Source organism: Nematolebias whitei, chromosome 4, assembly GCF_014905685.2.
Source record: "Nematolebias whitei isolate Nwh7 chromosome 4, NemWhi1, whole genome shotgun sequence".
Classification (NCBI taxonomy): domain Eukaryota; kingdom Metazoa; phylum Chordata; class Actinopteri; order Cyprinodontiformes; family Rivulidae; genus Nematolebias; species Nematolebias whitei.
Genome location: NC_056501.1, coordinates 16,747,258 through 16,772,360, shown reverse-complemented (window position 1 = coordinate 16,772,360; position 25,103 = coordinate 16,747,258). Strand labels below are relative to the sequence as shown.

General features: G+C 38.9%; 2 protein-coding genes across 3 annotated transcripts in view; both read left to right on the top strand.

The window, feature by feature from the left end:
* Positions 1-180: 180 nt before the first annotated feature.
* Positions 181-10,776, top strand: nxf1a (nuclear RNA export factor 1a). 2 transcript variants are annotated; one of them, XM_037675794.1, is made up of 21 exons: positions 181-433; positions 1,940-2,147; positions 2,958-3,108; positions 3,196-3,279; positions 3,453-3,557; positions 3,833-3,913; positions 4,088-4,157; positions 4,423-4,511; positions 4,631-4,738; positions 4,833-4,942; positions 8,447-8,483; positions 8,768-8,836; positions 8,973-9,028; positions 9,111-9,218; positions 9,384-9,442; positions 9,551-9,666; positions 9,768-9,810; positions 9,899-9,977; positions 10,157-10,339; positions 10,427-10,487; positions 10,585-10,776. In XM_037675794.1, exons 1-21 carry the CDS (start codon positions 406-408, stop codon positions 10,621-10,623), a joined length of 1,884 nt encoding a protein of 627 aa, XP_037531722.1. In that variant the 5' UTR covers positions 181-405; the 3' UTR covers positions 10,624-10,776. The 2 variants fall into 2 exon arrangements, with proteins under 2 accessions (XP_037531722.1, XP_037531721.1); XM_037675793.1 differs by having other exon boundaries at positions 181-553.
* Positions 10,777-11,979: 1,203 nt separating this feature from the next.
* Positions 11,980-25,103, top strand: part of atg2a (autophagy related 2A) — a 30,634-nt gene continuing 17,510 nt past the window's right edge. Inside the window, exons 1-15 of the mRNA XM_037675245.1 lie at positions 11,980-12,224; positions 12,574-12,736; positions 14,729-14,878; positions 15,287-15,389; positions 17,292-17,436; positions 19,203-19,409; positions 19,495-19,594; positions 20,255-20,419; positions 20,802-20,935; positions 21,325-21,397; positions 21,514-21,763; positions 22,086-22,227; positions 22,598-22,696; positions 23,478-23,633; positions 24,264-24,537. Coding sequence (XP_037531173.1) covers positions 12,054-12,224; positions 12,574-12,736; positions 14,729-14,878; positions 15,287-15,389; positions 17,292-17,436; positions 19,203-19,409; positions 19,495-19,594; positions 20,255-20,419; positions 20,802-20,935; positions 21,325-21,397; positions 21,514-21,763; positions 22,086-22,227; positions 22,598-22,696; positions 23,478-23,633; positions 24,264-24,537 — 2,332 coding nt within the window. The 5' untranslated portion in view covers positions 11,980-12,053. The remainder of the gene's footprint in view (positions 12,225-12,573; positions 12,737-14,728; positions 14,879-15,286; positions 15,390-17,291; positions 17,437-19,202; positions 19,410-19,494; positions 19,595-20,254; positions 20,420-20,801; positions 20,936-21,324; positions 21,398-21,513; positions 21,764-22,085; positions 22,228-22,597; positions 22,697-23,477; positions 23,634-24,263; positions 24,538-25,103) is intronic.

Sequence of the window (25,103 nt, the reverse complement as noted above, 5' to 3'; positions counted from 1 at the left end):
AGAAAGATCTTCAGAAATACTAGAGAATTATTGATCAGGACCAGAAAGGATTGTTTCAAAAAGTCTGGTTACTTAAAATATTAAGAATGGGGAATGATATCGTTTTTTTGTTTTTTTTAAATAACTTATTCGTTTTGTGACCCGGAAGTGGAAGCTTCCGAAATGTTTACTTCCGCCCTCGTCTCCTCATTTGTTAGCAGAAGCTAGCGAAGCTATCGGCTAGAGAAAGACGTGTCCAGTGAATAATTGTTCTCCCGTTTTTCTTGTTTCTTCTTTATTACTCGAACAGACAAGAATGTCTGAGTTTTTTTCATTGTCGCAAATTTGAGTTTTGTAAAGGAGAAAAGTCCGCGGAGTCTTTTTCACCCAGCGCTGTTTTTTCACCTTCGCCCGACACTGAATAATATGGCGGACGGTGGGCATTACTACAACGGTAAGAGGCCCGCTAGGCTAACCTTGTATCTTCTTTGTTGTTGTCACTGTTTATTTTCAGATTGTGAAGACTTTATGGTGAGGAGAGAAGTAACACGCACAGGTTTCCAGGTTCAAGAAGGTAACAAGAAGGCATAGGATACCAGGACTAGTACTTTATTCCTTTCTTTTAGAAATAAGTCTGTTCAGTTAAGTATTATTCTTATGTGACCTCTTATGCTAGTGAAGTGAAGTGTATATCAATGCCAGTAAATATTTGCAATGTGTAAGGATAAAATTGAGTAAAATGTAGCTCAAAGAGGAGGTGGCTGACATGTGAAGGGCCTTTGAAGGCTTAATTTAAAGGCCCCTCACATGTCAACCAGCTCCTCGGACTTATATTTAAAGCATGTTAAATTTTACTAAAATTTAACGTGCTCTAAATATAAGGAGGAGGAACACGTTTTGAAGTTCAGAAGTTTTTTGGATAAAATACGCAACGTTTCAACAAGAAGAATCCGTCCAGTGGACCTGGCTTAACTTTGTTAGATTCTTACTGTTTGTATTCATAGTTGAGCATTTTAAAACTACAACCTTAAATTAAAAATAATGTTACAGACATTGATGCTCGCTCAAACACAAATTTCCCTTTTACAAAATGGTTACCGATATTGTCTATTATTAATTTTTGTGTGCGGGCTGTGTGTGTGTTAGTTCACAGTATGTATTTGTGTTGTGGTTCAAACTTTGATAAATCTGTAAATTTAAAAATAGTAAAACTGGCTGAGGCTGGTGACTACCGGTAGTTAGCAAACAACATTCATAGGGAGTGTACAAGATGTCCTAAATGTTCACTTGGGTGTAGATATAGTTTTTAAAATATTTTTCATTTGTCATTTACCTTTTGTAAGGCGACCTTGAGTGTTTTGATAGACACGTATAGATAAAATGTGTTGCTAGTAAATCAATTTCCTTGTGTGTGTCACAAAGGTGCACATGTTAAAAAAATAAATAAATAAATTGTGGAACAAATTTTCTCTCAGAATAGTCCCAGAGTCGACAGGACTGTCAGTTTTTTTTGAGAGCGTCTCCAAAGTGCTACAACCAGGTTTTGACACCTTTCAGAACTTCCTGCTGACAGAAACATCCAACACTACAGCCCCAGCCTGAGTAGTCACAAACACAGATTACAACAGAAAATGTACGGATTTCTTGTGATTCAGAGTCCCAAACTAGTTTTTCAGCTGCAGTCCTATGAGACTTTACCTTACAATAAATCTCATAAGGTTTATGGTTTTTAATTTCTGTCTATTTGAACTAAGAGAAAATGGCATTCTAAAGTAGTTTTATTCTAAAACTATGTTGGCTATGGAATAGTTGACATAAATTAAGGACAAATGCTGTTTTTAATTCATGTGTTTTAAGGGGAATAGTCTTTTTAATTCCTACAGAGAAGGAAAGTAGCATACAATGTTTATTTGTGCTTTTATTTATTTATTTAAGTTTTTTTTTCTCTCTCTCTCTGCAGAGCACGATGACAGAACATTGCCATTTCGCAACCGTAAAGGCAGAGGCTCTACTAAGGGTCGGCCGTTTGACAGGTCCCGCAGGGATCGTCGGAGAGGAAATCAGACAGGGGGATTTGGAGGTCCTGGACCACGATCCAGGTTTGAAGATACAGATGGGGATGTGACTATGAGTGACAACTCTCAAGACAGCAGCTCCCAGAACAGATTGTAAGTAGTGATTTAGAACAAATAGACTTATTGCTCATTTTGAAAGTTGTAATAAGCAAGAAATTAATTCTGGTTAAAAAAAAAAAAAAAAATATATATATATATATATATATATATATATATCACCCCAGTCATCTGAAATTACCGGTATTTGTTTTATTTAGTTCATATGAAAGCTGTTCTTGCACGGACAATTTTCAGACACAGCTGCAGTATGTTAAACATGCAGGTTTAATTTAAAGGCACACATTGATAAACCTGCTTAGCTGCTTTGGTTTGACTGAGCCTAAATATTCCACTGACAGTAGCACTAGCAGTTACAGTTCTGTTGTCCTGGGTCAGGCTGCACAGGATATTCCAGGTGAAAAAAGGTTGTGAGCTCAATCATCCAGGTAGATGACAACAACAAAGGTGTAAGTCGTGTCATCTGGACCAGTTTCATGCAATACCACACCTCCTCCTTAGAACATTACACAATTCAAAGAAAGAAGAATTTGGTTATTTCAAAGTTGTTAATGTGGCCTTTTGTTAGAGCTTGACTTAATTGTTGTTCAATAATATTGTGTACTTTTGGAATTGTTTCTGAGTTGTAGTGTGTTATGTAATATTCATGATAATAAATTGTATGCAGGGTAAAGCTGCTTTCATGAAGTACTTATTTTGTAAAAAAAAAAAAAAATACATTTAAACTTTGTCAAATGAAAGCTCAATTAAAAAGTAACATTGGCTTAAATCAGCTCTCTATCACTGTATCCTTAATATTTTTTAAAACAAATGGTTAACCTTGAAATTATTACCTTCTTTTTTTAGCAATCCATATGGAAGACCCTGGAGAGGAGATGGACGGTTTGACAGAGACAAGCGACAGGGCAAAGGAGGAGGAGGTGGTAGAGGGGGAGGTGGTGGAAGAGGAGGAGATCGAGGTGGTCTGAGATCCCAATCAAACTGGTTTAAAGTAACGGTGTGTGACATTACATTGACCCCATGACTAGCAGATCTGAACTAACTTGTCAGAAAATATTAAATTTTTTTGTTTTCTGTTTGACAGATACCACATGGACGAAAATATGACAAGAAGTGGTTAGTGCCAGCTCTTCAGAACATCTGTTCAGTTCCCTACTCACCTATACAGGTAAGTTTAAGCACTTTTTAAAGATTCTGTATATTTTTTAGGGTTAATATCGTTTAGAATCAAGTGGATATTTTCCAGTATTCATTCATATTTATTTGTTGTACCATTTTCTTTCTAGACACATTTGTATACAGGATTTTAATGAGATTAAATATTTTTCTCTGTCTGTCCAGTATCATGTTGACCACAACAGGGTTCATTTCTATGTGGAAGATTCTGCTGCTGCCAATGCTTTACAGAAATGTTCTCACAAGATCACAGATTCAGATGGGTATAAGGTGTGTTGTGCTAAAGAATAAAATCTCATCCTTAACTTCTGTACTGATGCTTATACTATGTAGTGTCTAATGATTAGCCTTTGTGTTGCTGGCAAATAATTGCTGGTTGTCATACTATTTTGATGATTTCACCTCACACCTACATAAAAAAAATTGCAACTTATTTATTTTTGACATAAACGAAACTTTGCACTATAACCAATTAATCAAAAACCCAACAGTTTATCCCTAATTATTGACCTGTGTTTTTTAAAAACCTGTTCTTGTTTTTAAAGGTGGAAGTGCATGTTAACCCAAGTAATCCACCAGCCTTCCTGCTAGCTGACCTGAAGCCTGAGCACATAGAACACCTGAAGGTGAAATACTGATCATCTTTCTGACGATGTGTTTGTTTTGTAAAAATAATTATTGCAGCATTAAAACACATGGGTTTTAAATAGAGCACGTCTGAAGTTTTCTCTGTGAGGACAATCAACATATTAAACATTTTAATGACATTTCTTATATTGACTGTTTTTTATCCTGAACAGCAATGCATGGCAAAACGTTTTGATGGTTCCCAGCAAGCACTGGACTTGAACAACATTCGAATGGACCCAGGTACTTATATTCTTAGAGCATTTCACACAAATGTAAGATGCATGATAAAATGATTTTTTTTTAATTTTTTTTTTTATTAAAAACCTTTACTGTTGTTGATTAGAAAGCCCTCAATTGAAAGCTTTTTTTTTTTTTTTTTTTTTTTTTTTTTTTTTGTATTATTGTTTTGGTTATATCCAACTAAAACCTCCTGCATGTCCATCTGTGTCTAGTAGTGGTTTTAATACTTGGAATTCTTCTTTATAATTCAACTTTTTTTTGACAGACTTGGTGTCCCAGAACATTGAGGTCATCTTGAACAGGAAGACAAGCATGGAGGCTGTCATTAAGATCATTGAAGAAAACATCCCTGAGGTGAGATTAACAGTTTGGTTCCTTCTCATGGAAGCAGAGATGGGTTTAATGTTATTTCTTATGCTGAGAATGTAGTGCATCCAGTTAAGTTTGCTAATTAGTCTTCTCTTACCTTTCAGCTGTCATGTTTGAATCTGAGTAACAACCGTATTCACAAACTTGACGAGCTTGCTGAATTACTTACCAAAGCACCTAATCTCAAGGCCCTCAATCTTTCGCACAATGAGGTGAGAACAGACATAATTTCCGCTTAAGTCTTGTTAGCGTAACGTGTTTCTATAATTTCTATTTTTTCCCACACATCCTTTTTTTTTTTAATAGCTGAAGACTGACCGGGAGCTGGAGAAAATAAAAGGCCTGAAACTGGTGGAGCTGTGGCTGAACAGGAACCCTCTGTGTGAGCTCTTTAAGGACCAGGCTGCATACATCAGGTCAGTCAACAGTTGTGGGGGGTGAGAAGAAACATTTTTTACATGGAGAAATTAGTGTTGTGACTGAGGGTGTCAGTGAGTCTCACCTGAATAAAAAAGACCCCACCGCACTTCAACAACATGTAGGACATCGGATCTTGCTGACATTGACGGTCTTTTTCTCAGTGACCGTACTTAAGAAAGAAGTGCATGGGATAAATCCTGATCAGTCCCTGCAGCACACAGTGCGATCAGAATCAACACAGACTGCGCGCTTTTCAGAGTGGATCTTTATTTTCAGTTGATGATGATGATGGAGTTACAGAAGGACCATCTGGTATTGCTTTTGTTAATTGAGAAGCACTATTTTGTAAATTTGTCACAAAGAGACCGCCACCGTATCCAACAGAAAGTACGGGAACATACCTGTACGCTGCTCGGCCAATGTGTACCTGCACATGGTCATCACCGCCACAGCTATCCTTAAAAGTTTTATTTGACTATTATTTTTTTCTGGAACAGTTGTAATGTTGGCTGTATTTTCTCACATCCCCGGCCAGCAGCTTCTCAGCAGATGCTACCCTGAGATCAGCTGACTGCAGCCACTTTTCATAAACAAACGCCCATGAAGTTCTGTCCAATCACACAATGCTTGCCACATTGTACCAAGAACGAGTTCTGAGTGGTGGCAATGCACAAGACGGGTTGTCAGCAGTTGGTAAGAGAAGCAAACTACGCAATTATTGTCGTGCACCCACGTCATCGAGACACAACTGGCCCTTCTCATTGTCTATAAATCCAGGTTAAGTGTTTGCAGCAGTGTGGTTATAAAAAAATTGAAATTACATTTTTTAAGTAATGATTAAAATGGCTTTATCATAACTGAAAGCATTTTCTAAGAAGGATAAACTTTTGAACCAGTCACATCTGACATTAATAGAACAGTTTTTATGCTTTTGATTTTTGTGAGGAAAAAAACTAAATAATTGAAAACAGTGTTTGCTTACTTGTATATCCTTCTGTTTACTTTTTCCATCTCCAAAACAATCCCACTCACATCTTTAGATTAACTTCAGTTGTGTCCAAAGGATGGGAAAAAGTCAGTAATTGAATATATGCATCTCTGCATGAAGTGTGTAATGAAGCACTTTCAAAACCTACACATGTAGCGTCATACAGGGCCCATTTTATACAAAAACGTTTTATTTGCTGTTCTTTGTTTTACACTTTTCTTTCCTACTAGATAATTAACGTTTTCTTTTCACACTGCAAACTAAACTTCTTTCTTCCAAAAGATGCTGAGAGGACATAAACTTCAGATTATTTCCCATTGTTTGTCCTTTCTGTTTCAGTTTATTGTTGACCCTTTCATTGAACATAATCTTCTCCCTGCCAGTTTTCAGCTTCTCTGTGGGGCATCCTTTTTTTTTCCTTTTGGTCTTTTCTTGGTTTTATGGTTCTCAGTGACACTGTACCCAGCACTCCCCTGCTGACATTCATGCTTTTATTTTCTGAACTGTTGTATAACATTGTAGATTTCCTGTTAAATATAACACAAAGTAGCTGAGCATGACTCTCTGAAATGTACTGTGATGAGCATCCAAAACGATGAAATTATCTTTTGAACAGCACTGAGTAATCACACATGTGCTGTCTTGGGAAGGAAAATTATTTTTCATCTCGAGAGATGAAAGAATCAAAGTCTATCCACTGCCAATGATTCCCCCACACCTCCCCTCATGAAATAATTGCCCATTCGGCTCCTGTAGCAGGCGAGTATGGAAGGCTGGATAGCCCATGACGGGTAAGATCCCACCTCGAAATCTCGGGACAACCTAAGGCAGGCACAGTCACGATTACTCGGCCTCAGTCCCTGTGAGCTCAGACTCACTGACAGCATGACAAGAAACGGGAAGGATGGGACTACACAGGCAAAGCCGTTGGGCTGAGGTGGAGCAGGTTATTTTTCATCAACAGGGACAAGGATGAGACGAGAGAAAAATAGTCTCTCCTACCGTGTTCAATCTTTCCTCCTGCAAGAGGCCTCGGCTTTTCAATGAACGGAGAGTTTGGCAAAACTTGTCAAATACTTCAGAAAGGAATGTGTTCTGAACTGGAAATTAAAAGTTCAGTCAAAAAAAGGAAGTGAAGAATGGAAACGAATGAGAAAGCACTTCCTCCTGCAGTTTCTAATGACTGACCACTACCAAGAGAGAAGAAATGAAAGCTCAGTCAGGAAGCAGAGAGAGCTGAGTGTTGTCTATGCTAAAGTTCTTAATTGTCTCAGAGCCATCTTGTAACCAAGGCTTGGTATAATCATAATGACTTTCAACAAATCCAGATACATGAAGAGCTGTGCCACCTCTTCAGGGCACACCAACACTTTGAAAAATGGGGAAACATGAACAGCAGGACTGCTGGGTCCAGCTCACTTTGAGGCCTGCTGTCCTTTATTCATCTCTGATCTCAAATCATTTTTCTTTGCTGTCAATTATAGGTGCAGACTTGGACAAAACCTTTCACGATTAACTAGAATCATTCTGAATATTGGGCACTTTTCTAAATTTTGCCCAATAATTATATATATTTACCCAAATGTTGTTTTATTAATGACATAGACTTGTCTTTTTTCAAACATCTTAGCCAGAATTTAGGTTGGGGGGGGGGGGATTTAACACACCACTGGCGGTAACCACCTCTCTCCCAGCCATGCATATATGACCTCTTTATTTTACTAATTCAACCTGGATGTGTACTCTGGTTTCCAGCACAGTCTGGCAGCTGGTGGCATGTTTGCGTGTGTATACTCCTAGAAAAGTGTGCTTGTGTTGCTCTTCCATGTCAGATCTGTGTGTATCACCCTGTTGTGGGGAGAGGGTGAGTATACCTGCTGGTAAGTACACTTTGGGGTGGGAGAATTTAAAATACTCAAAACTGGAGGGAGGATTATGGCATGCATGTTAGTTTGTGGATTTTCATGTGCATTGACAAAAAGTCAATGCACAGGTCTCTTGTAAATGAGTCCTCGAGGCTTAATGAGACTAACCTGTATACATAAAGGTTGAATGGGAAAAAAAAAAAGATAAAATACCTTGTCACTAGTAATAATAATAATAATGTCATCACAATGTCAGCACTGTATGTTTCCATACAATGGCGAAATTAGTCTCTGCATTTAACCCATCCACCACCAGGTGGTGCAGTGGGCAGCTATTGAAAGCGCCGGGAGGCTTTTGGGGATGAGGTGTGCTGCCCAAAGACACCACGTGATGTGCAGTGACTGGGGATCGAACCTGGGACTTTTGGGTCCCAAACCGGCTGCCCTGCCTCTACACCATCTCGGCCCCCCATAAGAACATTCATGTGCATTTTTTCCAAAACGTAGTATTAAGAAATTGCAAGGACACTGGGTGAACCAGCAGGTGTTACTGACAGTATTATTTTCGTTATTCAGTATTGTTTGTTTATTTATTAGTAGATTGGGATGATAACATTTTTGCTCTTGATTTTGTTCTTGTGTACCAGTGCTGTGCGGCAGAGATTTCCTCGACTTCTCAAACTGGTATGTCCACATGTTGGTTTTCTCCTTTCTTCTCTTGAACTTCATCCCTTTTTTACATTGCATCCAAACAAACATGGCTTAACGTTCTTTGTTCTAAGGGTCTGCTTTCTTTTAACTGTGTTAAATTGGCACAAGTTATCAGGATAATGTGCAGATGTTGGGACTTTTTCTGTTTTTGTTTTTAAACTGTTTTAATAAAAATATTATTTAAAAAAAAATGCACAAGTGTTTGAAATTAATTTTCTGTTATGTGATACCATCTGACAACTTTGTCACTTGTGCAGGATGGTAATGACCTCCCGCCTCCAATTAGGTTTGATGTTGAAACACCGACTACAATCCCGCCCTCCAAGGTTGGCTCATTATCATTGTGTAGTTTCCATTTCATGTGACCTCTGTATTTATGGTAGTACTTGAGTAAAACTTCATTCTCTGTGGTTCGTGTTGCACCTGAAGAACGCCTTTTGTTTTGTTTGCTTTTTCATTCAGGGAAGCTACTTTGGCTCTGATGAAATCAAGGCACTCATCCTTCGTTTCTTGCAGCAGTAAGTTTAAAAGGTTTTTGAAGCTGCAGATTACATCAAAAAGGAGCAAATATAGTAACATTAACATGTGACTGTGTTGCAGGTACTACAGTATATATGACTCAGGAGACAGGCAGCCCCTTCTGGATGCTTATCATGATGGTGCTTCATTATCCATCACAACACCTTACTCCACACAGAACCCCTCCAGGTAAAAACATATAAAAATACACATTTGCTTATAATTTATCGCATAAAAGGGAATTAGACCAAAGTTTTTCAGAATTGACTTGCTATATTTCTATTTGTGACTGGTTACACAAATCTGGGTTTTAGCTGCATTTACACAAATCTTTTTTTCTGCTGGGGTGTTTAGGAGCAGTCTGGGGGAGTATCATAAAGACAGTCGAAACCTGAAAAGGCTCAAAGACTCAAGTGAGTTCTCCCTCGCAGCTTTTAACATGCTGCTGCATCTGTGCGAGTTTTTATTTTAGATGCGTAATAATGTTTGTTTGTTTGTTTGTTTGTTTGTTTTCTCTTCAGCAATGCGGTTTCGGTTAATCAAGCACACTCGACTGAACGTTGTGGCATTCCTCAACGAGCTGCCAAAAACGCAACACGACATTGCCTCCTTTACAGTGGATGTGAACACCTGCACGGTGAGTGGATGCTTATTTCATAGGGCACTGCTTATAACTTTTTCCTCTCACTTCTTTCATTTTCTGTTGTAATTTTGCAACAAATAATTTTCCATTTTCAGAACACACTACTCTCCTTCACTGTGAGTGGAGTCTTTAAAGAAGGTGAGTTGTGTTATCATCATAAACTTTGTGTTATTCTAATAGAAAAAGGATCTGAAGCGCTGAGTTGTTTGTCTCATTTGTTTTTCAGTTGTTGTTGATGGAAAATCCAGAGAGTCCACCATGGCCTTCTCTCGGGTTTTCGTCACAGTCCCAGCGGGGACTTCTGGGTGAGTTTAAAGACCTTTTAATAGATCTAGTCTGCGTATTTCCTGACCTCGTGGCCCAAAATTAATTCAGAGCACAATAAAGTTATATTTTAAATGACAAATGAATAACTGGGAAAATTCCAACTTTGCCTGCCAAGACAACGTTTTAAACATCATCTGTCTACTTTCTTCCATCACAGTTTGTGCATCGTCAATGATCAGCTTTTCATCCGAATGGCTACAACAGAGGAGATCCGCCGAGCCTTTGTGGCTCCAGCACCAACTCCATCTTCCAGTCCCGTCCCAACCCTCACAGCTCCACAACAAGAGATGCTTACAGCGTTCTCACTGAAGTCAGGCATGAACCTGGAATGGTCACAAAAGTATGGCTTTTGTAATATTTTTACAAAATCAAGTATATTAAATGTTTTAATAAATGTGCAACTGATAAAATATTCCATTTGTCATAGGTGTCTGCTGGATAATGAGTGGGATTTCAACCGAGCAGCACAGATTTTTACACAGTTGAAAGTAATGTTCAAATCATTGTTTTTTTTCTTTTGTCTGTTTGTCGTTGCATAAAAATTGTTAAGCTAAGAGCTGTTTGTTTTTTGTTTTTTTTCTACAGGCAGAAGGCAAGATCCCAGATGTGGCCTTCCTAAAATGAAGAATTTGTTCAAATTTTTGTGAAATAAAACAGTTATTTTATTTATAGCTTATGTTTTCTTTTATTATTGCGCTTATTTTTGTATTCACAAAAAATAAATGTAGATCAAATTGACTTGTAATTGTTGTCTTAACAGCTAAATGGCATTTTTTTGACCCAAGGACTGATGCTGTTTGTAAAGTTACACAATAGCCTTTTTTTTTTTTTTTTTTTTGTATATAGGCACTAGCTGATATGTTAAGACAGTAAATGCATATGTCAAATGATTTAAAGTTGTTAATCTGGATTTGTTATGTTAAACAATAAAATATATTTTGGGAACCAAAAAGATTTCACTTTAGTCTATAAAAACATCTGATAGTTTGACCAAAAAAAGTCCCTACAATTAACCAAGTTGACTAGAACTTATAATTCAATTCAACCTTTATTTATACAGGTTAGTCCCATTGAGCCTCGAGGACTCATTTACAAGAGACCTGTTCATAAAGACTACAAATGCAATTTGTTAGACTTAACACTTGGAATAGATTAAAAATTACCCATGTATTGCTCAGTAGGAAAAATGTGCATAATTGTTTATAGCAAAGGATCTGACCAAAGTACACAAAAGTAAAATAATCCCTGAAAATGTCTGTTTTTAAGTGAACCTTGGTCATAATTTCCAACAGTAAATTTTGTAACTAGGCTGGTCGGAGGCAGGTAAAAATTGGGGAAATGTTAACTACTTTTTAACAAAGGTATGAAAAAAAGTAATGCAATTGCAGTTTAAATGCACATAAGTTAACTGTTTAGGACGAACAGATTGAAATGTATATTTAAAGTAAATTATTGGTCATGAAAAGAAGATATGCGAAATTACCAACGAACCATGCATCATATTTTCATTTGCAAACATTAAAACTCGAAATGTTTAATCGCTTAAAATAAAGTAATCGGATCCCGTGCGAAAGGACTAACACAACAATAATAAAATAATACATTAAATTACAACTTGCTTGTTTGCACCTTTTCCGGGTTTTGCTTTCGTCACGATGACGTAGTTACGCACGTCCGCTCACCATACCAGCAGTTGGCGTTTGATAACAATAAACAACGCCGAACAAGAGATACGCTCCAACAGGACCTGTCGCTCCAGTACAGAAACGAAGCAAAAACATGGACCGAGAAAACTATAGTCGGTTGGAGTAAGCCATTTTCACTCAGCGTGGGCGTCTTTTCGGTCCTGACACAAAGGATTTTCTAGTTTTTGTGTCCAGCTAAGGGGGAGAATTACGGTGCTACCCCTTCCTTAGCCGTTTAGCTAGCTGCGGCTCATTCCTTGTTTTTTTGCACACTCTGTTCTAGTCTGTTATGCCGTTTCCAGAGAGCTGCCATCGCACTCGTTCTCCTCAGCCTCCTCTTCGCTCCCTCTCCCCGCTCTCTCTGGCCCTATGTCTCGCTGGCTTTTCCCCTGGTCAGGCTCCATCAAGAAGCGGGCCTGTCGGTACCTCTTGCAGCACTACCTAGGTCACTTTCTGCAGGAGCGACTGAGCCTGGAGCAGCTGGGCTTGGACTTGTACAACGGCAACGGGGTCATCAAGGACATCAACCTCGATGTGTGGGTGAGTTTGTGGAGTAAAGGAAAAAGTAGACTGGTTGGCTGTCAACTCCCAGCCGCTGTGTTATTGTGGGGTTCTTCTTGCACACTTGACTGTTTCGCAACTGCACTCGAGTTCAACAACAATCTCCAGCGTCATGTTTTAGCCAAGCTCGCATTTCTTCGAGGAAATGCACTCGGGAGAAACCCTTCCCCCTCCTCTGTCCAGGGCAGATGCATTCCCCAATTTCAAACTGGACGTTTTATAAGATACACTTGGCTACAACCACTACACTAGTTATTTTCATGTCTTCCCATTGAAAACACACATTCTTCTCCAGTCATCACTGATTGCTTCTTTTTTAACTTTACAGGCGGTCAACGAACTTCTTGAGTCTCTTGGGGCTCCCCTGGAGATAGTGGATGGTTTTGTGAGCAGCATAACCGTGACCATCCCTTGGCAAGCTCTCCTGACTGATCATTGCACCTTAGAAGTTTCTGGTCTTCAGATAACATGTCGACCCAAGTACAGAACCAGTAAGTCAATTTGGAAACCTCTTCCTGCGAGAGCTTATGAGATCTTTCCTCTTTAGTCTTTGTTAAATGCAGCCAGATTCAGCTGAACTGACTGTGGATGAAACTTTTTTTAATAAGAACAAAATTTAAGAGTTCAGTGTTTCACTCAAATGTGAGAGAAAATCCAAGTGTCAAGCACACACTTGGATAAATTTCACTTCATTAGTCATTCATGGGACAGTATGGTGGTGCCGTTAGTAGAGCTGCTGCCTCTCAGCGAGCAGGTCCCTGGTTCAAATCCTGGTCCGGGGGCCTTTCTGGGTGGAGTTTGCATGTTCTCTCCGTGCATGCCATAGTTTTCTCCAGGTACTCCAGTTTCCTCCCACAGACCAAAAACATGCATGTTAGGCTGATTGGTAACTCTAAATTGCTCCTAGGTGTGAGAGAGTGAATGGTTTTGCGACCTGTCCAGAGTGTCTGATTGCTGGACATGGGCACCGGTGACCCCCGTGACCCAAAAAGGAAGAAGCGGGTAAAGATAATGGATGGCTTGATGGATTCACTCATGTGCCCAAACCAGCCACCAGGGAGCACAAGCCATTGTATCTCATGCTGGTTCCAATCCTTGGTAAAAGGTGTGGGAAAGGTCAGGGTTGTGACAGAAAGGCTATCCAGCATAAAACACTTTTGCCAAAACAAACATGTGTTTGTCCAAATAACACCATACTAGATAAAGATGGCACAAAGGTGAAGAAAATAGTCCAGGCAGGATGGAGTGGATGGAGAAATGTTTCAGGAAGGATCTGTGACTACAGAGTGGCAGCAAAGATCAAAGAAAAGGTTTACAAGTTAAAGGTGAGACCAGCCATGTTGTATGGTCTGGAGACTGTGGCATTAACAAAAAGAAGTGTAAGTGGCAGAAATGAAGATGTTGAGGTTCTCCTTAGGAGTGACAAGGATGGATAAGATTAGGAATGAGATCATCAGAGGTCACAGGTTGAACACCTGGGAGATGAAGTTAGAGAGGCCAGACTGAGATGGTTTGGACATGTTCAGAGGAGGGACAGTGGGTATACTGGTAGAAGGATGTTAGAAATGCAGCTGCCAGGAACAAGAAAAGGGGAGATATATGGATGCAGTTAGCAAGAACATAGAGGTAGTTGGAGTGAGGACAGAGGACACAGTGAGATGAAGGATAACTCACTGTGGCAACAGCTGAAAGAAATGTAGTCATTCATCCACTGATATTTGACCTCAACTGATCAATTAATCTTCCTCTCTTCTTCTGACAGGATTGCTCCAGCTGTTTGTTTGCCAAAACATGTTCCCGTCATATGTATGAGTTATGGCTTAAAGTGTAATCTTTCTATCCTTTAAAAAACAAAATACAGCTGTCAGACTGTTGATTTAAAGCTGCTCCAAAGACGGACATGCTCTATTCTCTAATATTTGTCTTCCTTAAGCAGATCAAGTGTGTTGATGCATTTAGCAAATGTTGCTATGAACAATGTAAAAATGACCTCTGAATGGATGTGACGCATCTTTTTTTTTTTTTTTGTCTGAAATGCCTTCCAGAGACATGGCATAAACATAAAAATCAGCTAAAGTTCTCTTCTTTTTTTTTTTTAAGGACAGTACTCAGCAATATATTTTGACACCCTGCTCATAGTTATTGAGGTTCAGAGTTCAACTTTGACCTCACTATATCAAAAATACAGTACAGTAATGAGTCAGAAATTATCTGTGTGAGAAATAAGCTACCATGTTATTGTTTCAAAATGATTTTTTTTTTGTTCCTAAAAATGAAGCCAACCTGTTTAAGAAAAAAATCATTTATCCTCTTAGTTTTTCAGCTGTCTACAGAAAGACCAGTCGTTCATCTCTGCGAGTTCTGTTTTATGTCGAGTAATACATTTTACGTTTGCAAACGGTAAACAGTAAGACTTTGAAATGCTGGTCTGTCTTTAAATATCAGAAATGACAGAAATCCCATTTGGTTTCGTTTTCCCTCAGATGGGAGTTGGGACTCACAGGGCTGGTCGTCCAGTATGACCTCCAGCATGCAGCTGGCTCAGGAGTGCCTAAAGGACCCTCCGGAGGCGTCCGAGGAGCCGCCTGCCCCACTGGAGGGTCTGGAGATGTTTGCACAGACTATCGAGACAGGTGAGCAAAGCTTTGTGTTCAAATTTAAATTTGCATCTGAAGTGTATTTGCAGTGTTTTTGTTTTTCTGCGTACAAACAGTAAGATGAGGTCATTGTGATGTTTAACCAGCTCTGGGTTTGCAGGTCAATCCAGGTTCAGCTTTAACTGGACAAAGAGGTTATTTTGGTCTTGTTTTGGTGGCGTGCTGTCGACAAACAGAACTATCACCCAGACTGTTTAGAGTTTGAAATTATTATATTTAGTATTTCACTGTCCACAGCTTCACATCACAAATTTTTCAATCTGAGACAACTTTAATGCATGAAAACATATATTTAAAAAGTAAATAGTCCTATCCGAAGACTGTCAGCTGGACAGGATAAGTTAGTTGTAATGACCTCTGACTTATTTGTCTCTGCGGTTGCAGTTCTCCGTCGTATCAAAGTCACTTTTGTAGACACCATCGTCCGCATCGAGCACCAGCCTCCAGACCTGAAAACAGGCGTTGCCTTAGAAGTGCACATTGAACGGTAAGCTGGAGCTTTTTGATTTGTTTTGTTTTTACAATATTAGAGAAAGTGAACTATAAAAAGAAAAATAATAAAAGTTTACTAACTGCTTCTTGTTGGACAGAAACCTAAAGATCACTTTTACTGTTTATGTGAATACTTTTTTTTTTTTTTTTAAACGCTGCATTGTTTCCTTTTAATGAATTTTTCTGCTGTAAAACTAAACTGACCTGGATCAGTACAGCTACAAACTACATACACTATCTCCTGTTCTTGTAAGGTGAAAAATCATTAAGCGACATAAAATAATGTGTCCTGGTATAACTGACTATCTGAAAATCTCTTCATTTGATTTCAATAATTTTTTTGTAGATGTTTATCTGATCTTTGAATTCTTCTGGCCAGAGTGAAACAAATATGATTGCTAAACCAAATTCAATGAAATATTTCAGATTTAGTGCCACAGTCATGAACTCAAATACATTTTTTTTTGGACATTTGCCATGTTTTTTGTATTTTACAGCACAATGAACTGTAACTGTTAGATTAGTTTTTTTGTCTTTGCTTTTCATTTCCAGTTTTGTGCAACAGTGTGACCTCTTTCCCTATTTCAGCATGTGGTTAGCACAATGGTGTCAATCATTTTGTGAATACTTTTCTAAGAGACAAGTGCAGTTGTTTGGGTCTGGATTTAAAACTTGTGTTTTGATCATCAGTGAAACAAACAAAACACAAAAAACTTGTAGATCTGCATTTGTGATGCTGTCAGCAGAGAAGGAAGGCAAAATGAAAACCAGAAATTGGATTTCATCCTCCGTGCTCATCAGCAGATAAGCAGAAGCCTTTTCTCTGTTATAAACTAACCCTTTCTGATTTGTTTTGGTAGACAGGCTCACGTTGAAGCTCGTTTCTAACTGGGCCGGTACTGACAAGTTTATTTTCCTCATCAGTGTTTTATCAGTGTCTGTGAATATCTGCAGGCTGCAGCTAAGACGTGTGTGATCATGACATTATGAAAAAGTGTAATTGGGTCACTGTCACTGCAAACCAGGAAGAAGGTGATTGTTGTTCTTAATGAGTGGACTCGTTTTTATGGCGTTGTTTAAACAGCATTATAGTTATTTGTACAAGCAGTGATGAGTTGGACAGTTTCCTTCAAAGGTCTGGTCGATGTTCTTCATAATTTTCTCTTTGTGGATACGAACAGTTTAATCTGATTGGCCTTGAGTTAATATTGCTGTAGCACACCTGACCTTTTGTGCCTTAGTTTTTACACAACTTTGTGTTATTACAACAGCTGGAGGCATTATTTTGTGCTGAACCTTGTAACACAGTTGCTCTTTTTCTGTTTTCCTGGTTTATTGACAAACCTGCTCAGGTTGGCTGTGTTGATCTGCGGTCAGTGACCCCAAGGCTCTGCAGCAGGTCAGCTCATTTGACTTCAGTGGCTCATGTCACTGAGGTGTTTGTTAGGAAGCTTATGTTTCAGGGGTCTGATAGTTTCTCCTTAAGAGTTAAAGATCATGCCACAGACTTTGTCCATCATCTTTGGGGCTGGGTAGCTTGGTGGTCGTTTGTCATCCTGAGGCTGCAGGTTCAGGTCCAGGTTGAGTCAAGAAGGGCATTTGGCAAGAGTTTGCTCGCTGTGACGACCGCTGTAGAAGGGGTTGAAATAATTTCCTTTAGAGAAAGATATCCTGATGCATGCTCAATAATCCAGGTAGAAAAATCCAAAAAAGTTCAATCTGGTCCTCTGGACATTCAAAAAAACAAAACAAAGCAAGCAAAGCATGCTTTTTGTTTTTTTGAATGTCCAGAGGACCAGATTGAACTTTTTTGGACTTTAGAGAAAGAGCAATCTTTTTCTCACTATCTTTTTCCTTCTAAAATACGTCTTTAAAATGATGATGTGTATTTTTCCAGGCTGCAATATTTTGACGAAGCAGTGAGAGATCCAGCCAGCCAGACTGCCGTGCCTGTCGACATCCACCAGCCGCCCGCCTTTCTGCACAAGATCCTCCAGCTGAGCGCCGTTCAGCTGTTCTACGACAGCACGGGCGTAGTGCAGGTGATGGACACCACTCTGACTTACCGAGAACTCTTCATGCTTAAATTTCTCTCTTTATATATTTTTATTGCCATGTTTTTAATCGTAGTTTTTATGTCCCTCACACTTTTATCAGTCCTAAATTATCCTCATTTTGTGTTCACCTTCAGATATACAAGTGTGCGAGATTTAAACATTTCTCAGTTGAGTTGAGAAATGAAAAGCAAAACATCTGCAAAAAAAAAACAATCAGTTAAGTTTAGGTATCTTTGATTTATTTTGTTAGGATTACAGCATCCTGGATGACTAAGAAATTCACCAGCTTTCAACCTTTTAGAAGAAACAAAACTTTCCTACTTTATGGTTTTCTCAGTCACTCTGACCTGAAATGAGGAAACATTTTTTAACAGTGCCTGGGCCAAACGATTGGAAAACAAAACTTTGTCATCTTCTTTATTTTGGTCTCATTTAGTCACTCCTCACAATGCTGACATCTTATTTAAAAGTTAATCTGCGCCTTACGTATGTCACTAGATGCACTTGATGTGATGGTTTACTGTGGCTCTAAACGTCACTGTTCTGGGTACAGAATGAGAGAATTTTTTTCATTTATTTATTCAACCTTTATTTAGACCGGTTAATCCCATTGAGCCTCGAGGACTCATTTGCAAGAGAGACCTGATTTCAACAAAGAAGGATGACAACAATGGACAACAACGACAACAATAGACAGTTATAAAAAGGCATACAGATAAAAAAAATAAAAATATATATATATACAAATAAGATGGCAAAAAAAAAAGTATCAAACGGCTAGATTACAAGGCGAATGTAGAATGATACTTTACCTAACACACAAAGCCAATAATGCTTGATCTTCATCTTTTTTATGAACAGGGCTGGAAGGTTTTGTGTACAGGAGTCCCTCGCTACTTCGCGGTTCGTTTTTCTCGGATTCGCTATATCACAGTTTTTCAAAATAAGATTGGATATGACACAATTGGCTGATTGATGGATGAGCCATGGATTGTTTATTTAAAATAAATTATTTTAAATGATTTTGCACCATGTGTGCAGCTCACAAGTGCAGGGGAAGCTCCCTCCTGCAGCTGATCAGCTGATCTCCTTCCCTGCCACCACACACATTTCTCCTGCTGCATCGGCTTTGTGAAGGGTAAACTCTTTGCTGCACCGATCGACTTTTGTCTTCCAACTTAAAATTCAAAGTGTCACATCGTAAAATTGTCATAATCACAAAATATAAAAGTGTTGAAAGTTATTTTTAGTTATTTTAGAACTTCTTTGTTCAGTTGTTTCAGTGTAATTGATCAAGAGGTACATTTCTTCTTCGTGCTGCAGAGCTGCGTGAAGCGTTAACACTTGGATGTTCTGCTGCACTTCCCTTCTCTACAGTTTAAATTTAAATACTGTAATATTTTAAATAAACAACCCATGCTGCATGGATTGTTTATTTAAAATATTACAGTATTTAAATTTAAATTGCTTATTTTAAGGAGGGCGATTGGACGTAACAGGTGATGAGTGAGTATAGTCTGGCACAGGTCATGACAAAGTTTACTGAACTTGAACTTGGACTACTGTATCCCTACTTTGCGGTTTTTCACTTATTCCAGGTGGGTGTGGTCCCTAACACCCACAATAGACGAGGGACCACTGTATATTGAAACGATAAAATAGCAGAGAAAATGATAAATTGAGTCATTTCCCTCAATACTTTCTAATTCAAAGGTAATTGAAAATGCATGAAGTTTGTCATTTTTCTTTAGGGTCAGCATGAAGAGGAACAACCAAATTCAGCTACAGCCAGTGAAGGAGAAGAAGAAGAAGAAGACAATGAGAAAGAAGAGGAAGAACCCAAGTCCTTGAAAAGCACTTCTTGTCCTCCATCTCAGCCCCTGCTCATAGGACGCTGCTCCGGTTCCATTGAAACCATCTTCAAGATCAAACAGAACGACATGCTGCCGGGACCAAAGGTGGAGCGCTCTCTCATGTAAACTTAGAAAACACAGACGCTCTCGCATATTGATTCTTCTGTCTTTCTGTTCCTCTTCTCATCAGTTGGAGTTGGAAGGGAAGGTGGGCTGTGTCCACCTGCTGCTGTCTCCAGATCAAATAACCCATCTAACAGACCTTCTGGCTGCCCTATGCATAGATACTGGTACAATTTAAATATCTGCTTTCTTCATTTAACGTTCAATAAACCAGAACAGAACTTTGACAGCGCAACAGTTTCAGGAAAAGTTTAAAGCTGTGAAATCATTTCACCGATTTTTATGTTATTTTATTAACAAATAAAATCCAAATTATTCTGATAATGTTATAAACCTTAGAATTTAAAATAAATTGATTTGATCAGCAGAGGCTCAAGAACATGAAAGAAACTGCCTGATCTTTTATAACAGTATAAATAATAAAATGGTCGTTAGCCTTCAGCATAAATTGATGTTCTCTTTTCTGGAGCAATGGGGGTTAATTTATTAATGTCTTCATGCTCTTGATGAGTTGAAACTTTTTGCCCGCTTACATAAAATTGCACCACAAAATGATGTCAAGCAAAATAAAGTATTTTTTTCAGTATGTCAAAATAAAAGAGGAAGAATAAGCTAGTAATCAAACAATATAGGAACCATGCAGAGTATTTTAAAGGCATTATATCTTTTATTTTATCTATCTGTCTTCCTTTGTAGCCTAAAACGAAGAAGGGAGATCACGAACATCTGAAAATATCTCCTCAGTGTGGGATTTTTACAAAGGCTTCGGTTCTTCTGGGCTTTTTTCATCCACATGTGAATCAGTTGTTCTCATTTTTCACCTTCAGAGCCAGAGGCAAAGTGTGGTGGAGTAAACAGCCGTCCTTTAGACTCGGATGACTTTCGGATGATTGAGGAAGACCTGAGTAAGCAGCTGGGATCCAGTCCCAAAGACAGGGAGTGGGAAACTGAGCCGGACTTGGAGCCCTACATCTCCGCTCTGGAGAACGGAGGTATGCAGATCAGGACAAGCTCATTCGTAATTGATCTGTGTGGAAAAAAACAGCAGAACTTTTTCCATCCTGCCCCGCAAAGTTATTTGAAACCTTGTCATAGAGGGTTGGTTTTTTTTTTGTTTGTTTGTTTTTTAAACCTTTATTTTACCAAGAAGAAATCCATTGAGGTTATTAATGTCTTTCACAAGGATGTCCCGTCGGTTATATTAATTTATTTAATTAATCTCTTTAATTAAACTCTCCTGGATTAGCTTTCATTTAGATACAAAGAGTTCAGATCTGGATAAATGATTCCTGCTGCTCTATTTCTTAGCAACATGGTATTATGATGCGTTTGTGTACACTGTAATGTTTAACTTGTGACGATGTGTTTGTGCAGAAATGTTTTACTCCATGGGCCCTGCTGGAATGAATAGCAGCGTGACGTCTGTTCGCTCCGGCAGCGAGCTGTCGGACAGCGACATGGAGTCCTCCACCCACAGTCTGACCAGCCTCACACATCCGGCAGCACAGGTACTGCCTGTGTCTGTACAACAGTGACTCTTACAGTTTAAAACATTTAGAAGAAACGCATAAATTAGGCTATTGTCGGAGCCAGAGAACTACCTGATAAATATTTGGATGACTAGTTGAGGTGTTGTTTAAAAACACTATAATTTTTATCGTTAACTTTTCTTTGAATTGTGTTTTTTTTTTTTGTTTGTCATCTTATGAAGTTATTTATTGGAAATCACATGTTTACTGGTGGTAAAATGTGATTTAGCAAATTATTTTAATGAACACTGTACTTTTTTTAACCCCCCCCCCCCCCCCCCCCCTTAGCTTTCATGAAGTAGCAGCAGGATCTTAAACATACTTATGTAGAAAACTTAAGTAATGTTGTGTCTGCTGGTCAATTCCAGGGCTTGGTGAGCTGTCCCAGGAGATATCCTGTCGCTGGCTGCCTGTCCAGTTTACCCCAGACTAGGACACGAGGTAAAAATAATTTAGTCCAAAATTAAAGATAATCTTACACATTAAACCCATATGTATTTATATTTATTAATCAAAAATAAACCCTTTTTACTGAACTCTTATCGTCTTCGTTGCAGGGCGTTCACACAGCGGTCAGGTGGAGCAGCTGAAACCTGATGCCTTGTCGCGACTGACCATCGGCGGGATCACGCTGACCATGCTGCAGGAAAACCCATCCTCTGATTCTGACAGAGCGTCATCATTGGCTCAGGTGTCTCAGGAGTTCTTCAAAAAGTTGGCTTTCTTCAAGAACAGCATGTTCAGCGACAAAAACTTCAACAATTTGAGAAGCATCTTCGCCGAAGCCTGCCCACTCTCCCACTTCAGGTAGAAAAGCACTTGGAGCAGGAAAATCTTAAACAAATGTTGAAAAATTTATCAGTGATATTTAATAATTAAAAAAAATATGGAGAGAATAGACTTACTGAAGGTAAAAAGCTTGTAGCGATTGTGTTAAATGTTAGAAAATTTATATTTTTGCGAGGTGTTCATCATATTTGCTTTTTTTTTCCTGCTGGTTTTCAGTTCTTGATGCTTCTCCTTCCCACATAGTCACTTTCTGAACACATTCACAGATACACTGTTCCTGAGGTCGTCTGCACACTTCTACAGCTCACTGATCGACTGTTTCTGTTTTCCTCTCGTGCAGACTGACGGGGGCAGCAGTGCAGGTTGTGTGCGAGATGCGCAGTGGGAGACGCCGCTGCCGGGCTGTGACCTCTGACCTTTCTTTCAGCAGACTGGAACTGTTGGAGTGCCTCTGGGAGGATGAAAAGCATCAGTACTGTGAGGTAGAAAATCTTTGCATCTGTTTTAGCCATAATACATTAAGAATGTTTTTATGATTAGTCTACTTTTGTTTTATGGTTAGCACGAATCACAGCATTAATAATAAACTTAACATTTAAAGTTATAATATTAAGGGTTTTTGTGTCTGTTCTTTTTCACTTCAACAGTCATGTTTGTGTTATGGCTTATCAAAATTAAGTTTTGTTTTTCGTTTTTTTTAAAGATGTCTAAAACATTTCCATGGGATTAAGTATTTCAGAGAAAAATGTGTAAAATGTGAAACAAATAAAATATATATAATTTGCATCTAATTTGTCTTTGTTGTTGTAATGCCAAACTAATAAAACATGTCTTTTTTTTGTCTCCTTTTAGTTACTTCAGTTCCAAAAAGCTGGTTTGTTTACAGTTGGAGCTGCAGCCAGACCGTGTGCCCAGCTACACTACAGCCTCACTGAAAAACTCCTGCACAAAGTACACACATGCACACACACTTGATAATACAGCACTTTTCTTATCTTAAAAGAAATGATTCTTGTTTACATAGTCTGTACATTTTGTATTTTGTTGTACAAACTGTGCCGTTCCAAGTAATGACCTGTTTTTATAGACTGTTTTGAACATTTCTCCCTGCTAATGATGAATCTGATGTAAGAAGTTATATCAGATTGATTTGTGTCTTTCATTATGTTACTGGATATATTCATCATGATCTGTGTGTCATTGTAGCGAGAGGTTCTTGTCTTTGAGCATAGTTTTAAATATTCTTGAGTCATTTAACACACAAACATCTTTTTGCTGTGTTGACCGCTTCATAGCACGCTCCTCTGAACAATAAAATGTGGCGGCTGATGACACTTTAACAGAGGGGTGTCAAACTCACTTACAAATGGAGGTCAAAATTACAAACTTGGTTCAAGTCACAGACCACCTTCAGTCGATACATTAACTCAAGTCAGAAACCCGACGTCATTTAATGGTTGCAGGTTCATCAGCAAGAGCTTGATCAGTCTCATTTGACGTTAACTGTTGCTTTTTCCACATCAAAATCAAAGATTACTAAAAAATACTTTTTTTTTTTTCTGGCTTCAACGTTAGAAGTCTGCACAAAGTGAAGTATCTGTTAGTTTTTTAGGTAAATTGAGAAGCAATAAAAATATACATTTTAAATATCATCTTGGAGGGCTAGAAAAGATGTTACGGGCCTTGAAGTTGACCCATTATTTTACACGTTCATGTGTTTTTTTGTTGACAGGGTAAACAGCGTGTGCTGCGGCGGGACAGCGTTGTACGGGTGGAACTGGCAGAGCTCAGCGCCGAGCTGGACCTGGACATCTTGAGCCGCCTGGGAAGCCTCAGTCAAGCCTTCAGCTACTGTCCTACGCAAAGTACTGGATCAGATCTCATACAGGTGAAACACTTAGTCCAGCTCTTACATCTAAATAAATCCAATACAGGCAAAATAAACTCTTAAAAACGAAGACTTGTATTGAATCAAATAAAATATAACAGTTTATCACCCATGCCAGAAAGCACTGAGGAAACACAGTTCACTGAAAACATAAACGCATCCAAATGCCCACTTTCACTAACGACAGCATATGTTTGCAATCAAGACCACACAGCTGTGTTGATCAGGAGCCCATCTGTGTCATAAACCAGGCTGCCCATGACTAAGTGGAAAAGCATTCAGAATTCTCATAATATAATTTAGTCTTTTATAAGCCAGTGTGGTTTTGCAGAACCATGAACTTTTAACATCCACACTGGGAAACCAAAACTGACCGAAACTACAAGAAAATTGTCTCAAAATATGATCCTGTCATGTACAGCTGACTCTATTTGTGCTGACACACACGTTAAAATCGTCTCAGCATTTCCCCTTCATATTGTTCTTAAAACAATCCAGCTGAAGCGTTGCAGACCATGACACTAATTACAGGGGGTAGGGGGTGACTGAAATTTTTCTTCAAATGCTATATTTGATGATTTTTGGTTGAGAAAATTTTATTTAAAAACGTCTCACTTTCTGTCCTCTCAGACCCAGAGCACTGAGCTCAGCTCTTCCTTCACCCTGCTTTCCCCCAACGCCATACTGAGGCTTCGTTTTCCCATCCCAGACCTGCGGCCTCCCCCTAAGCGAAGGCCACCGACCCAGAGAGCAGTCAGGGAGGAGACCTTGGTGCTGGAGCTGACTGAGCTGGAGCTGAGGCACCAGGAGGCCCCAGACCTCCAGAGCGAGCAGGCCGCTCCAGGGCAGCCCTGGACTCCCAGTCTCACGCAGCTACTGGAGGCTTCTTTCACCGATTTGCACGGTGGGAGCACAACCAACCTGCAGTTGTTTTTACGGGGTTATACCACCATCTTTAATCAAGTGTATATGTTTCACAGTATCGTCCTGCACATCCTAAAACGTTGCCCTCTCAGTGAAAGTGTCCCTGCTTTTGTGCCAATATGTTCGGTTTCACCTCAAAAAGTAGTTGTTTTTTTCTGATAAACTGCTGTCTTTGTAAAAAAAAAAAAATTTAAAAAGTCTAGAGCTCAACTTAAAGCTCTTATCATCACATCTATGCTCTCTTTCTGTGTGCTTGTTAAAATTGATGGAAACCTCATTTTTGCTCTGATTTCTGTAAAAATTAAAGTTGATGAACTAAAGAATAGAATATGTCACACTGTAGGTGAGCTTATTTTACTTCTAAGGGACAAAGTTCTGTGGGAGAGCTGTATAATATCTGAATGTGAAAACAGGAAAGGAGTTTTTAGGTACAGTACATAATTTGGACAGAATATTTTTAAAATGCCGAACTCACTATTGATTTCATTCAGTTACTTCAGGTAGCATCAAACTTTAGAAAAATGTTAAAGGCTTACTCATCTATGT